We start from the raw sequence: 17095 nt of genomic DNA on the forward strand, positions 1-17095 counted from the left end.
TTTTGTGAAGTGGACACGGAACGAACCCAATTTGTGCTTGAAACGACCCTGATGAGAAAATTTTATGCGATCTTGAAGTCATGGCGGGCAGTGGGGGGTTAAGAACAAGACTAAAGATTTTTGCATACAGCAGCAATTTACATGATCATCAATCAAGATGTATTTTAAAACCACAGCCAAAACTAGCACACAATGGGCAAAACGGATAATCTGCATTCTCACCTATGATGCAATTTTCCCCAATGACTGAATGAGAAATCACAGTGTTTTCACCTATTTTTGTTCCACCTTTAATTGCAACATTTTGTTTCAATATACAGTTCCTATTTAAAAATGAGAAAGAGATAATGTGGTAAAATGATGTAACACAAGTAGCATCAAAAGCTATCATAGATAACAGAAATTTCAACACAACAAAACATCTAACCGAGATTCTACAGAAAAATCTTACTTTCCGATTTCAACACCAGGTTGTTTATAAATATTGTGCCTGTAATAGGAGTACTTCGATCCATTCAATTCTACTACATCTGGGACGATAGGATAGGCCCACCGATTTAAAATATCCTGGCTGCAAACACATAGATGCATGAAATGAATAAATGCTTTTGTGCAACAAAGTAACAGTAGTAAAAAATGTATGTATATATATATATATATATATATATATATATATATATATATATATACTATCAAGAACAAATTAGCAAAGAGACATATGTTTCAGGGTTTTAAGAAACATCTTTTTCAATGCTAAGCTTTAGAATGAAATGTCATATGAGAATAAGCTCACTTCTTTGCATTGAAAAAAAGAGCTCCTCAAAAACAAGTCTACAATCAGCTTGCTAATTTGTGCATGTTAAGTGTTGTTTACAGTGGCAGTGATTTGATGCCCCCCCCCCCCCATTTTAATTAACTAAGTTTATTTTCCAAGTTAGGAACCAAAACTAGAAATTATGTAAAAAGCGGAAATGTCAAAATTTTCAGGACATAATTATTTGATTTACTTTGTATATCTGTTTGCGAAACATTATTTAGTATAAGTAGTAACTTTTAGCTTATGTATTCATTGTTTAGATATTAGTAAATCAATTGTTTTACTTAAATAAGCAAAACTTATTTAATGAAATCATTACCAAGTGTTTGTGACATAAAGAAATACTTTGGGGTAAAAAATGTAATTCCAATTCATGTCTAAGTGTTTCTTCGAGGAAGGTTATTGTGCACATGATTCATCGAAATCTGAAGAAAAACGTTAGTTAAGTTGTTAGGTTTACATCAATTATCACTTATCTGCTCTCAAAACCAGCCGTAACAAAATTTTGTACACTTTTTTTCCATTTTTGTGATACCGTCCTATGGCTTTTTTTCTCTTTTTTTGCCCCCCCCCCCCACTTATAAGCTCCAATCGTTGCCTCTGCTGTTTACTACTACGTTTGTTACAGAAATGTAAAGCGTTATACAGATAAAAATTGAGCAAGAGTGTAGAACAGAGTAACACTGGAGCTTGGTGACTTGTTTATTTGGTGTAAACAGAAAATAGTTTAAATTAGGCTCAAAATGTCTACTCCTCGTACTTTAACCATACCTTTTAATGACTGTTTTAATTTTTTCTACTAGCTTGATATTTGACTTAACAACTTTTGGAAATGGGCATTAGTAAAACTTGGATGAGCACACTACTATCTCATCCAATAGAAAGTTTGCTTAAATTTAATTAAGAATAGACAAAAATAAAGGTGGTGTTTTAGAACAAGCAAGGATTAAGATTATTAATTAGGAGTAATATATAAAAGAATGAGGTATATAGACACAGGTTCAGCTCCTGGGGTAGGCGACCTAGGCGGCCGCTTAGGGTGGCTGATTTCCATGGCGGCAAATTTTGAAGTTGAAACTTTTTTTTTTCTTAAGTATGAATATCTGTTTGAGCGCCATAAGATTCAATGCTTAAATGCTAACTAAGAAACGAATAATTTAGAGTGCATACCAGTGCTTGAATATGCAAAACAGAGTTTGGAATTTAACTAGAAATTTAATTTAATTTTAAAGGCGGCGTGAAAATTGCGTGATCTAAAAATCCTTTGAAAATATTTATATCTATTTCAGTACCATAAGATGCACTACTTTAATGTTAAAAAAGATAATTTAAGGTTTGAACCAGTGCTTGGATGTGCAAAACCAAGATTAAAATTTAACTAGAAACTCACTTTTTAAAATTTTTTTAAATTAATATACTATTTTATATTATTATTTTCAATGGGGGTGGGGCAATGGGGGTGGGGCGGCATTTGTCAATATGGCCTAGGGTGGCAGAACTACTAGAGCCAGTCCTGTATAGACATGGTAAAAGAGTAAAATAAAGCTAAAATAGTTTAATCATGGTAAAAGAGTAGACTAAAGCTAAAATACTTTAATAAAGCTAAATAAGATAGTTTAATCAATAGTCTAATAGATCAGGGCTCAATTTCTAACCAAAGAAGGGCATATGAAGAAGTGAGAAGCAAAGGGACGTAAGTTCCAAAATTGAAAATTTTGACATAACCTGTACAAATGGTAGGAGAACCACGCCTCTGGGTTGGTGCAAAGGTTAGCACTATTAGCCCTGGTAGTTTCCGCCATGGGTGCAAGTTTGGTAAGGTGTTCAAGACGGAAAGCATTTTCAGCTCCCCCCCCCCCCAGCATGCGTGTATAAGGAAAAAAATATGTGTATAAATGTTGTAGATTTTAAATATGCCAGTTTATAAATCTGTTTGATTTGAATTGAAAGCTTTTGACTTTTCTAACAACATGAATTTAGTTTAAATTGTAATATTTAAGTGTTTTGATATCGTAATTCCAAAAAACTAAAAACCGCCAATAACAGTGGGTCTGGGGGATTTTTTAATTGAAGTCCAAAAAACACAATGGTAGGCCATTTTGCTAAAGTTCATAGAAAGGAAGGGTTCAGGGGCTCGATTACATCAGTTTTTTCAAACTTATAGTGCCAAAATCACAATATTGGACGACTTCAAAAATATTGGAGATAGGGGGGGGGGGTGCACTCAGAACTCTACCCGATATTGAAGCTATAAAAATGAAATTGTACTTCATAACGTTTATACGCTTCTTGAATGCATTATCGAAAGGATGGTGTTCAGGAACTCGCTTTTGGCAATATTTCGAAATTGAAGTTCCAAAAACGCAATTTTCGACAATGTTGGATAATGTTAGGAGTAAAAGCATTCGGGGCTCCCTGCCTTTGGTTTTTTGCCGATCGTAAACATTTTTATTGTAGCAATAAAATCGCTTGGGATATAAGATTTTCTCTTTTGCAACATAATTCTTCTGATCGGAAAGTCTACCCAAGGTAGAGTCAAGGAATCAGAAAAGAAGGAAATGTGGAGGAAGGGTCTGGGCAACTAATGATAATAAACTGGCACCATTCCCCCACAGTCTTCATTTGAAAAAGAATTCTTTTATAAGATAGCAGGTGGTGATATTAGCCACAAAAAAACTTCAGTGAAGTAGATACATTTTTTTAAAAAGGTACACTTTCAATATTCATTATTTAAAAAAAAAGCAATAGGGTAACTAAATCCTCACCCCAGGGGGGCCCCGAATCACATCCCTCTTTAGGCACTCAAATATAGCCTAAAGTGACGTTTTAAACATTTCAGCATCGAAAAATTTTCGGAAGAGAACTCCCGAAACCCTTCTTCTAAATTCATCACAAATATCCTAAATTTGAGTTTTAAGGCTTCAGTTTCTAAATTGATTTCTAGGAACAGTATCCCCCTTACCTATATACATGACTTATTAATGCCTAAAAGTTTTAATACTTTAATTTCGGAAACTTTTCAAAAGAAGCTTCCTACTCCCTTCCCCCTTAAGTTATTCAAAGATAGCCCAAAACAGAGCTCGTAAAATTTCAGAAACGGAAATATTTCAGGCTGGGCGGAGTCCCCCCCCCCCCTCGTTCTCACTTTCTGTTTATTAAAGGCAATGTAAGTTTGTTTAAGATTTATTTTTCTATTGAAAGAGCAACTCCCCACCCCACATCGCCAAAGACAACCCGAAGTTTTAAGACTTCAATCACGCAAATGTTCCGAGAAAGATTTCCGAATTCTCGAACTCTTAACTTGCTCAAAAATTGCCAAAATAGCATTTCAATACTTCAGCATGGAGAAATTTTCGGGGAGGAGAGAGCCCCCCCCCCCTGAACTCCTTCCCGAAGTTCACTAAATTTGACTAACATTTGCGGTTCCCCCTTTTCATCACCGTAGTTTTAAGAATTTAAGCTCTAAAATTTATTGAGAGAAAGCATTCGAATTCTCCCTTCTTAAGTGCCTCAAAGATATGCCCTCAAAGTTGCGCTTTTAAGACTAGTTTTGGAATTTCACCTAAAGAGAGCCATCTTGACATTGCCAAAGACAGCCTAAAAAGTTTAAGACTTCAATTACAAACACTTTTACATCAGCTACAAAACATTTTCAGGTTAGAACACCAAATCCATCTCTCATCAATTCACCAAAGATTGCCTAAATTAGTGTTTTTAAGACTCCAGTTTCCGATTTTTCTTAAAACCTCCCCCTCCCCAGTTTTAGATCATTAAAGACAGCCTAAGCATTTTTGACTACTGAGGACTTATAATCTTTGCAAGAGCAGCGGTTTTTTTTGCAAATTTGTGCTGGCATTATTTTTCTCATTCCCCCCCCCCCCCATATTTCCATTACAGCGAGTGTTAGATTGAAAGACATTGGAATTTAGTGATTCCTCAAGTCTTTGAATATTTTACCAGAAACATGTCAAAAATGTAGGAACAGTTGCAAATCGGTATTTCAAACCAGCTTGAAATTTTCCCCAGATTCTTTCCAAAATTCCCATTTTCATGAAAATCTTTAAAGTCCCTCATAGTTCCTGTTTTGCCTGTATGTGGACGACCTTTGCTGTCGCGTAAACATTTCCTCCTCTCAGCAATCACTCTCAATCAGTGATTCAGATTCAACTCTAAGACATTTTTTGCAAAAAAAAACTAATGAAAAAAAAAACACGAAAGGATGATGGAAAATAGAAAGAGAAAAGGCTAAATTTTCAAATAGAGACAATTAATTCGATTAATCAGGGAGAATAGTGAGCAACTCCGCAGTCTGCAATGCAGAGAGTTGGAAATAACAGAGCAACCTAAATAAAGTCAAACAGCGCAGCACCAGTCTAAAAGCCGCTCCACCAAAAGCATGTTGCAAACAAAACAAGCCATGGTGGAAAATTGAGAGAATGTTGATGTAAATTTGTGGTTGTGGAACAGTCCAGTTAAAAAAATTAAAGCATTTTTTCAAACACTCAATTTTTTTTTTTTTAAGTAAAAACTGAAGGAAAGTCATCAAATTTATTTCCGTCCCAACCTCCATCTCGGAAAATAGTCCAAGACGGAAATCCGTCCTGAGATGGAAGGTCTCGCATCCATGGGTTCCGCTATACAGCATGGTTTAGAAAAAAAACTTTGATGAAAGCCAACCTAGAATCTAAACTTCAAATGTTTTTTTCTCGAAACTTATATAAGTCCACTTTAGAGATGTAAAATTTCCAGAAATTTTGAAGTGGTAGAAAAAAACGGTTTTTTTTTCGGGAAAAATTGGAAAAAATGGAAAATTTCATTTCTTTATGAATAAAATTTGGGTTTCTTAATAGCTCTGTGTTTCTTGTAACATATAAAGGGTTAAGTATTAAAAAATATATGCTTTCCACACATCTTCTTTTTCTGCTTGGCAGAAATACACATAAAGGTAAGATTAATTAGAAGAAAAAACCTTTTTGTTTTATAACTGAGTAGAGGGCTTGCATGGTCAAACCCAGAAATAAGTCAAGTCGTCACTCAACCAATAATATTGGGTAATGTGTGTCTAATCATAACAATTACATTTTCTATTTTAGATTGCCTTTGAAACTTCTGAAATTTTCGACTTTCAAACATGATTGATTTTTTTTTTGGAAGAAAAATAATATAATGTTACTGTCTGAAAATGAAAGCTATTGAGTTTTGATTTTTTCCAATCCAGTGTAAGTTCAAATCAAAACTAAACTGGCTTTTCTTAAGCTGCACCAAAATTAAACTGGAGTTTACGTTTATTCATACGGCCGTGCTAAGCACAATAGTAAAAGTAGTCATACCAGCCCTATTGAACAAATTTGAGTTATTATAACCAAGTTATTCTCTGTTTCACATTTTACTTAATAAAAAAATGTTTTAGGGTCATTTGATCAAGACTGAATCAAATATATGGAAGAGCCACTCTTTAAAATACAATATCTCAGCTTGAGCCCAACTGCAAAGTCCCCTTTTTTGCTTAGCACGGCAGTGTACAAAGTGCGGTAAAAAAAAAAAAAAAATCGGACAAAAATTGTATCATCGAATGGAAGAAAAGTAATTTCATTTTAATGAGTACCTAATTTATTTTTGTTTCTCACTTTATTAGGAAAATAATTTACAATATATTACCTAGTTTATGTATTGTTTTTCGGTTTTCTTACAATTTTAAGCGAAATACCTGCTATTTTAAGTTGTTTAACCAAGTAGAATGACAGTTCGTTTGCTTGTTGTGCCTCGACAAACAGTATTTAAAACGTCATGCCATTTCAAGTGGCTTGGAAATGATAGTCGATGTCCGGAAAGTGTACAAAAATGAACAGTGAACATTTCAGTTAATCGTCAGGTCATCCAAAAGTGAGTTCAATGAAATCCTCGGGTTTCCACGAGAGCAGTCGTTTGTGGGAATTTGTGACCGATAAGTGCGACTAAGGGAAAAAACAGCTCAAACAGAAGTTTTGCAAGTTCAAAAAATTCAGGCATTCGTATGACTTTAAAGATGCCACAAATGTTTGAGATGGGCCCGCAAGTTCATGCTGGAAGAGATACCTTTCACTGATTTACCGTTCAACACCCACCAGAACCATAGGATTTGGTCAGTAGACACCATAGGCTGCCATATAGGGAGGAAAAGTGGGGACTCAAGCCTCCCCCCCCCCTTTGGAAATGAGAACTTCCTTCCTTTTAATACTTTTTCCTTTGTAAAAATGTGAAAACATTTTTTCTCCAGTCATTAATGAATTAGTTATCAAAAATGTTAAATTTCATAAGCTCTAATCTGTACTCAAGTCGGTTTCCATGGAGAAAATATCAGAGTCCCCCCCCCTTAAAATTTTGCATATGGGTGCCCTTGCTAGACACTCCAAGCATCTTAGAAAGTGTTAGATATCACCAAAATCCGAAGTCAGGCTTGGTCTGAGATGGAATCAGGACAAGCGACAAAAAATCTTGAGTTTTTTATGGATAAGAGCCGTAAAATGAATCAAAAAGAGAACCAGAAGAACATTTTAGAAGTTATTGTACTTCTGTGGGCCTAAGAGCACTTCAGCATTGTAGACTGGACATTTTCCTTTAACTCCACACCTATTCATATGGCCAAAAAGACAAGAGTGTGCAAAGCACATTGTTTTTGACAAGATATCATCTTTTGAGTGGACGCTCTACTCGCTCGACCTCAATCCCATTTATTACACTGTATGGCCTATTTTAGAGTCAAAAGTCTACCCTAAACTACACATGAAATTGAATTCTCTGCTTTATAGGGAATAGGGTTGCTAAAAGGACTTGCTGCCCTTGAATGAAAATTTCAATAAGCAGTTGCATCTCTGTATTACTGCAAAAGGCTGCTAGTTTGAAACCAATTAAATTTAATGATTGCTAAAGGTCTTCTCATATTTTTATTTTTTGTGTTTTGTTAGTTTATTTATTTTTAATAAAGTTTCTTAAAAAATTACTTGCCCTGTTTTTTTTTTTTGCCGCACCCTGTACATTTGGTTCGCAGTCAGCAGGAACATAGTTTTGTGATCAAATTTATGCTTGTTTGTTTTATGAAGAAAGAAAATAAATTCTTCACTAAGGTTATTGGTTTAAGCTTTGTTGTAAAAAGTATTATTAAACATTTTTTGATCTATATGCATTGTCATACAACAACTTGCATTAACGTTAGACAGTATTTAACATAAAATGGGAGAGGGGAGGAAATTGCATTAGAATTGAAGCGTGAGAAATTTCTAATAACTTTTTGCTGAAAATTTCAACTAAAACCCTGAAAAGTTGAAAAAATCATTTTTTTTTTTTTTTCAATTTTTCCAAAGTGGAAATTTATTCCTTTGGAAAAAAACGTTTTTTTTTGGAAATTTTCCGGTTTTTTCCAACTGTTTTCATCTCTAGTCCACTTACATCCCTTTGCTTCTCACAGCCACATGTTAGTGCCAAGAACTTATTTTAATGTCTAAATAGTGTGAAATCTATCAAAAACCCAAAAAATCACACAAAGTTCAAAAGTGATGGGAATCAAGCTTTGTGAGTCTACATGCCAATTAAGTCCTACCTTTGAAGTAACTCCTATAAGTATATACATACTTTCAGAAAATATATACCAGTCTTAGATCCCTGCTTGTTGGGAAAGGATTTACTAGAAGGGAGAATTGAAGAGAGATTTTCTTACATGAAAGATATTTTGATCATATTTGTTAGTTTAAGTACTGTATTTAAGTTAAGTAAATATTCAGTATTTTTAACAAAATTTTCAAAATACAACTTTTTGAAAAATTACAAAACAATTCCGAAAGGAGGTATCTGTCATGGGTCAATCCCTGACATTCTTTTTCACAGATGCATGAAAATAGAGATGAATTTAGGTTATATAATTTTAGAACATATTGTAAAAATATTACTAACTCAGATAAATAGGCAAAATATCATTATTACCTGACAATATCATACATGTACAAATTTGATATACTAGCACCATAACCAGATTGAGTGATATGAATGTACATTGAATTCCCTAAAAGCTGAAACCATAAATTACATTTTAGTATGAAATATCTTAAGCAACAAGACAAATAAATACATAAATTTTCATTGGTAAAATAAAATGCTAAATATAGTACATTTTCTAAAGACCTTTGCATATGATTCACAATCAGACCACAAAATCAATACAATAAGTTATAATTTTGAATTTTCTTCAGAAAATGCTCACTGTAAATATTTACTGATGAGTGAAATTTCATCCCATAGTAGCATTTTTTTTCTTACATTTTATCAAGTTCCAGTGCATTATTTTTGAGTAATTCTGTGAGAATATGTGATTCTAAGTTTTCTTTACAACTGAAATCTCTATATAAACACTAGCTTGTATTCCATAAAATGAGTTAAATTATGAATTTATTAAATAATATTAAACTTTTTAATCTTGACAAAAATTAATAAATATTGAGCATTTTAAAAAATAATAATTTATTTCATGGCCTCAAAGAACCTGACACACTTCAGATCCTTCTTTACTTTCTTATGATCTAGCATTGGTTAAAAAAAAGTAATTTTTCCAACAAAAATCTAAATGAATTTTCAAAATAATACTTAATTTTGAAGAACTACACTTCAGTACAGAAGACAAAGAAAGGAGTATAAGAATAAGATAGTTTACCTCTTCATTGACTATTAGTCCTTTGACAAAATCATCAAGATTTTGGTAGTCAAAATTGTCAGAAAACAGTGGAGGAACACAAGGAGAACAAATAGATATATGTGTGTCTAGAAGGTCATAGTGAACTGTAATTTCTTCATTTTCTTGAAATACTTCCTGTAATAGGCAAAACATTTTTGCACCATTTCGGACGAAAAAAAAAAGAAAGAAAGAATAAAAAAGGGCATGGAGTGAGAAATGGTATGGTTGGTATCCTCTCAATAAATTAACAATGCATTAAACAAAAGTAAATCTACTATAGGAAGTAAGACATCTGTGCAACAAGTTCTACTGTAGTTTCAAGTTCAAATTGACTACCTCTCAAAAATCCTCACATCAATTATGTAACACACACAACCCACATGCAAAATTGTAAGGGGGGGGGGGCTCAAAAATTTTCCCCATGGAAACAGATTTCGGTACATATTAGAGGTATTAAAATTTGACATTTTTAATAACTTATTCATTAATGGCTAGAAAAGAAATTTTTATACATTTTTGCAAAGAAAAAAGCACTAAAAGCAAGGAAGTTCTCACTTCTAAGGGGGGCTGGGGACCCCCTTGCACAACCATACAAAAATAATAAATAAATAAAACAAAATAAATAAATAAAATAAAAAAGAGGCTACCATAGATCTTCCTGAGATGTTTAAAAAAAAAAAGAATTTAAAGGAGAAAAAGTACCTTTTATCTTTTATCAATTTTAAATTTATCTCCTAAAGAATTAAAATTTCAAACCACAGTAAAGTTATTGTTAGGTTTTAAAAAGACATAAAACAAATTATATATTAATTGGTAATTACATAGAAAATTTGGGAAAGATTTCATTTTTGTAATCTTCATTTTACTTACCAAAGGCACATTTACTGTTTTATTTGCATTAATCCTTTGATAATAGCGTATTTTCTTAGACGCAGATTCTACCACAACTAGAAAATCATGTTCTTTGCACCTTGTCTTGTGCTTTGGCAGGGCATTTCGGTATACTAATGTAAGGGCACAAGATTTATCGGACTGCCTTCTTTTCCTGAAAATAAAAATTATAAAGCAACACAAACAATTCAAAATACTAAGTAACAATTTCCAGGAACTTTATATTGTTACTTTGATCTTCATCAATAATGTTACCTTCATTTTAAAATTTGGGTTTCAAATGATTCTTCTTTAATAATATTATTTTGAACTAGTTGAATTAAAAATAAAAAAACCCAAAAACAATTTCAAATATTCAATTGCTATAAATGAGAACAAAATTTTATACACTTAGCTCCTGGGTCAGAGGGAGGCAATTGCTCTCTGGGCTTTAAAAAGTAATGTGTTTACAAATAAGAGGGTGTGGTTTTAATCATTTTCCAATAAAATTTACATTAAGTGTACAACACCCTTTCTTCCCCTAGAAAAATTCCAAATGGTGGGTCCTGGCTTCTAATAATTAATGTTTTAGGAAAAGCCGAAAACATAAGTAATCAAATATTAAACTTGTGAAATGCAGTTAAGTTATTTTTTTTTACTATACAGGATCTAATAGAAAAATACCTGACCTATGACCGAAAAAAAAAAAAAAAAAACTGGCATATATGGTTCATTGAAAACCTAATCACTCTCAAAGCAGTCTTCTTCAGACTCCATATACTTTTCCCAGAAATGCAACCATCGTTAAAATATTCTAAGAAGGCTTGTTTCGGAATGCAGCCTAAACCAATTTTTCAACTTTTAGTTGGCTCGCTCAATTTTTAAATTTATTTTTTCTTTTTTTGCAGATTCATGCGCGCGCATGAAGATTAAAGGTCAGTTCATATAAGCGTGTTGGATTAAAATATCCATCAGGTCTTTGCAATGCAAAAAAAAAGGTTTTTTTTCCCACAAATGAAGATGTCTACTCCCTCTATTCCCCTCTCGTCTCACTTTCCATGACAACACTATTTCAAATTTGAAGAATCGATGCACTGCATACCTCTTGTAGTTAATGTTAACAACCATTTATCTCACTTGCAAAATACATATTGCACATCAATCTATCACAACAATTAAACTTTTTTCTTTTTAGTGTGAAACATTATTTTCATTCAAGATATCATAAATAATTTTGTACCTTACGCCATATTTCGAAAATAATAACTTTTTAAATTTAAATTGCTGTTTTAGTCATTACAGTGAAACACGTTTAACAAGAAAAATCTGTTAACACCAAGTGATATAGCCGTCCAGTCAGTACCTATTCTGTGCAATTTACTGTAAAATTTTTAAACAAAATTCCATATTGAAAAATTATTTTGGTCCCTTCAGTTTCCTGTTCAACGCTTTTCACTATACATTCAAGTAATATAAACTTAGGTCACTCAGACACAATTTGCATTCCTTTGCAGCCCTTTTACAAAATTTTATATCATAAAAGCAGCCTTTGCATAAAATTCCTCATTTGAAAATTAAATTCTTGCCCCAAATTTTACTTTCAAAAACAGCTCTTTCATAACTTTTAAGTTCAAATCAACTAGCCTAAAAACAAAATATTAGTAAAAAAAAAAAACTTCTCCAGCTTTCAAGTCATTCCCAGCAAAGTCCTTTGGTCTAAAGAGATTTCAGATTAGAGTTGTGATCACTATATATATAACATACTTTTTAAAACATTCTTCTGCCACAAAAAAAAAGATCATAACAATAAAGAGATCTCCCAATCTGTTATATTACTACCCCCCCCCCCCCCCCGCAAAAAAAAAAAGTGGCCTTAAAGATCAAAATCTGGATTGCTCTCTGCACACGTGAAATAATTTGTGAAAAAATACAACCTAAAGCAGAGGCATTAATAATACCTTATTATTACTAACATTATTTTGTTCTTTTCTCTCAGTCTGCCCTTTTTTAACTGTTCTTCACATGGGCATTATCATAAGGAGTCATGAAAATTAAAGTGCTCTTCTTTGATTACGTCTCTAAATTCAAATTAAAAAAAAGTCCTTTTCAGCATTAAATTAAACTGCAAGTTAACAAAATTGTAAAAAGGAATAGCCTTTCGATATTGTTCCTGCACAAAATAAAATTTAAACCGTGTCTTATAGTTTTTTACAACCTTTACCAAGTCAATTTCAAAAGCTCCAAGTGACACATGCAGTCCGTAGACCACATGTTGAGCCACTAGTGCTCTAATCAGAGTTCTCACTAAGTTTCAAGTTTTTTAAATCTGAGCAATATTAAGCATGAAAAGTTAAGTGATGCAACTAGCATTCTTGTTTTATAATTTTAAAATAGTATCAAAATAAGCATTTACCGGTGTTCTTCTAATATGCTGCACAGAGGAAACGTTGTTATAACATCACCTTTGATGAGTATAAAATCATTACGAATAAGAGCCTTGGAATCCAATTCTCGTAAAATATCTCCCATAGACATAAAACTAGCTGAGCTAATTACAACCACAGACATAGGTGACTCATCTCTGGACCACTTGGAAGAGCTAAAAATGAATGAAGTTCAACATTAATCATTTCAAAATTATGAAAGAACATCATACATAATACATTTTTCTTTCTTAATTTTTTCTTCAGATGAATAAAGTGAAAAATATTCCTTTTTACTCAAATTTCCACCTGCATCCTTTTTTTTTACCTGCAGCCAGTCCTGAATTTTCCAATTTTGTCAGGGGGACAAAAGGTATAATTTCAGTGCCACCAAAAAAATTATATCAAAAAACAATAAAAATCACACAAAACTTATATGAAAACACATAAAATTTTTAAAGAAAAAATAATGTTGAATTTTGGTTAACAAAGATTTGCACAGTATAAGTGTAGTTGTTATTAAACATTATATAGGAGAATATTTAGAATTTAATATAAATCTAATATCAGGATATCTTAAAGACTCTTTTTGGGTTTTTTGAACTGTTGCAGACTGTTGAAAAAAAATTTTGCAGCTCAGTCTTAAAAAACAAGTCTTAAAAAAAGCATCCCATTTTAAAACTTAATAAGAATGACAATCCAAATGCTAAAGAGAAAATAATACCAATGAGTACAAATAAAATTACCTGGAAATAAGAAATCTGATCAGTCAAAGAGGAGCGCCCCGAACAAATTTTTGAAAGGGAGAAAATAGTCAATTAGCCGAATAAAACTCTAAATTTTGCCAAATGATATGTAAGAAATTATTTGCTCCACACGGTTACACTGCGTAAAACTTGACAGGGATCCCGAGATTAATAACTGGGATCTCCATAATTGCATAATGGGGCTTTTTGCGATTGCCTACTGTGCAGCTGCATGAGAGCGCCTGGGTTATATGGATATAGACAGTTGTCAAAGCATGACTGGAAAATCTCCTGACCGAATAGCGGGATAGCATTTTATGGCATAATTTTGACTGCTATTCGGGGAAAAAGGGCGAATTGGCTGCCCATCATGTATACTATTTCAGTGTGTAGAAAATAAATTAGTTGTGTGTTGTGAAAATGGTCTCTTCAATTCTCTCCCTCTCCAAAAGTTGATACATGGAAAATATGAAAAAGAAGGGGCGAAAATCCTCTATATGATAAAACTACGGAAATTCACAAATAAGTGCGTATAAGGAAAAGGGACATTCGGGCATTTAAAAATTGTAATTTTGTCACAAAATTTTGCTGAGTCATCAGACAAAATTTGTAAAATAGGGAAATTTTGAGAAGTCACCGCAACCCCCTGTGACAAGGTGACCTTACAGTTAGGAGAACTTGCAGACTGAAAATATCTGTATAGATGAAAAAAATTTCAGATTCATATTTAATAGAAATTTTTAACTATACAAATAAAAAATCAATAACAGGAGCGCCAACAGGCCCGGCTCTTGGGGTAGGCGACCTAGGCAGCAGATATTAGGGGCGGCAAATTTCAAAATTGAAATTTTTTTTTAAAGTATGAATATCTGTTTCAGCCTCATAAGATTCACTGCTTCAATGCTGAAATAATAATTTAGAGTGTGTGCCAGTGCTTGGATATGCAAAACATAGTTCAAAATTAAACTAGAAATTTAATTTTTCTTTTAGAAGCGGCAAATTGCACAATTTAAAAATCATTTGAAAATATTAATATCATTAATATCTATTTTAGCGCTATAAGACGCACTACTCTACTGTTAATAAAAATATAATTTAAAGTGTGTACCAGTGCTTGGGTATGCAAAAACCAGTTTGGAATGTAACTAGAAACACTGTTTAATTGTAAACACTTTACGATTATTTTTATTAAAATATCATTTTTTTATAATAGTGTTATTATTATTCAATGGATGGGGGGGGGGGGCACTTGTCAATATTGCCTAGGGTGAACAAACTACTAGAGCCAGTTCTGAGCGCAGATTTGCAAAAATTATTGGAGAGGGGGGGGGGCCAGACCTCCTTGGGGGTCTAAGGGGGTCTATAATCCAATAGCCCCTCCCCACCCCCCCCCCCCCCCCCCGCAAAAAGAAGATCAGATTTCTGTACCTTGAAAAAGCCAGTTTACATATTTCCTAATGCATAATTTTTCAAACCAGCAACATGTAAAATGGTGTTTTCAAGGTAACTAATCTAAAAATTGACCTTTTGAAAATTGAAATTTGGAGCTCTTCTTTTTGCAGCAAGATCTTCAATTAGCAACATGATCTCAGACGTAAAGTAATATCGCACAGAAACAGGGGCCCAGGGGTTCTCCCCAGGGGCGTGCACAGAAATTTTGGGGACTGTCACAAATTACTTTTCTGGGACCCCTCCATATTGTTCACCCCTAAAAAATATTGGGGCCCTTTCTTTTTCTTTGCAAAATTAGCAGATTTTATATAAGCTAATCCCTCTAATTTAACTTTAAAAAAGGTTCCAAAAATTATTGGTTTCATACATGGAAATATGCATTATTTTGCTTTCAGATTTGCTCTTTCAATAAAAAATTTGTAAAAGATTTGTTCTTGTTTATCAGAATTTTGTAAAGGGTGCGTGGTTGGTCGGGATTTTGTGAAAGGTTCGTTTTGGTTGATCAGATTTTTGTGAAGGGTTCGTTAACGGACCCAAATATCCTCTGGCCAGACCCCTGTATACTTTATATTGAGCACGCACTCTTTGCTCTCCCCCTCCCCCTTCCTGCAAATTTTTAAATGACAGGCCTGGATGCAATCTAAATAGTTTTAAAACCTACTGGATATTTACATGATTGCAGAAAATCAAAGACTGAAGTTGGACACAGAGCCAATGGAAATTTATTTTTAAGTCAAAGATATAATTCAATAAATAAAGAAAATGCATTCAAATTACCTCACATAGCTCCTAATTTGTTGATTATGAGAGCAACAAAATACATATGCTTCTTGAATTCCACACTCCCTCAAGGAATGAAGAACGTAATCCAACAAAGTAACATTTACAAGTGGCAGAAGAACCTATCAATGGCCCAATAAATAACAATTTTTCAAATAAAAGAATTATTACAGTAAGAATAATAAGTATGTAACAGCAAAAGTTATATTAAAGCTAAAATTATCAAATCAAAACATTCCACATGAAAGAAAATATTTGAACATTGCTTGTAAACAAAAAGAACATTTCTTTTCTATGTAGAAAGAGAATATCTAAGATACAGAACAGTTTTCAAATTTTATAGGGAGAGGGAATTAAAAAAATAAGTAAATAAAAAAAATAAAATAAAATAAAATAAAAAAATTAGAAAGGGATAATATGTCAGCGTTTTTTTTACATTGAACTGTTTTGGTAAATAGAGAATTTGGACCCTTCCCTCCCCCTCTTTCCAAAAAAAAAAGTAAAAATGTGCATTTTTGCAAATCTATTTTCTTTTGTCCGCCATTGTACCTTTCCAGAAAAGTAGTACAGAAACGAATTGTTATGACGATTACTGTTAAGAACCAAAGTTGATGATTTTTAACATTCACTGGTTAATGTGTAGACATATAACTAAATATTCGATCCCTCATCGATGCATAAGTGCTCTGCGATTGTTGATAATCAATGGCGAATGCCAACAATTACCAGATTTCGGTCTTTCACAGTACGTATATACATTTTAAGTTAGACATTTTAAATTATTCTATTGTGTGTAGATGCTTCATGCATGTAATACTTTGTTATGCTTGTGCCTTACAGTTTCGAAGGAACCGTAAAAAATTATCTTTCTTGCTAAATTTATACAATACAAAACATTAATATAATCGAAATTCAAAATATTGAGACGATGAACTAATAAGTTACATTCAGTTCCAAAATTAAAGTTATTAACAAACGGAACTGGTATTTTGTTTTATGTTCGCTAACAAAGTTGTTGTATTATAGGACGAAAACTTATATAAAACGTTTCTTTTAAGTCATGTTACATAATTTCAAATTTTACTTACAGCTGGCTTTTCATATGTTAAAGGATAGAACTTTTTATCGAAATTGTCAGCAATTATGACAGCTTGAGTGATTTCTTGTTGTTTTAAGTCATCTTTAGCAGACGCTTTCACGTTTTTCGTGGAAGACGCCATTATGAAAATTAATTGAGTTGCCAGATCCTCGGTAATAATACATCAAACTACCGAGTAGTGCATTTGAATGGACATTGACTAACAGG

The 17095-nt window shown here is 32.8% G+C and overlaps 1 protein-coding gene across 1 annotated transcript in view; it reads right to left on the reverse strand.

The window, feature by feature from the left end:
* Nucleotides 1-17009, reverse strand: part of LOC129220644 (translation initiation factor eIF-2B subunit epsilon-like) — a 33787-nt gene extending 16778 nt beyond the window's left edge. Inside the window, exons 1-8 of the mRNA XM_054855073.1 lie at nt 16878-17009; nt 15787-15911; nt 12802-12987; nt 10389-10563; nt 9498-9653; nt 8774-8859; nt 452-571; nt 223-323 (exon numbers count right to left, since the gene is read on the reverse strand). Of these exons, the coding sequence (XP_054711048.1) occupies nt 223-323; nt 452-571; nt 8774-8859; nt 9498-9653; nt 10389-10563; nt 12802-12987; nt 15787-15911; nt 16878-17009 (1081 nt within the window). The remainder of the gene's footprint in view (nt 1-222; nt 324-451; nt 572-8773; nt 8860-9497; nt 9654-10388; nt 10564-12801; nt 12988-15786; nt 15912-16877) is intronic.
* Nucleotides 17010-17095: the final 86 nt, after the last annotated feature.

This window comes from Uloborus diversus, chromosome 4, assembly GCF_026930045.1.
Source record: "Uloborus diversus isolate 005 chromosome 4, Udiv.v.3.1, whole genome shotgun sequence".
In the NCBI taxonomy this organism is placed as follows: domain Eukaryota; kingdom Metazoa; phylum Arthropoda; class Arachnida; order Araneae; family Uloboridae; genus Uloborus; species Uloborus diversus.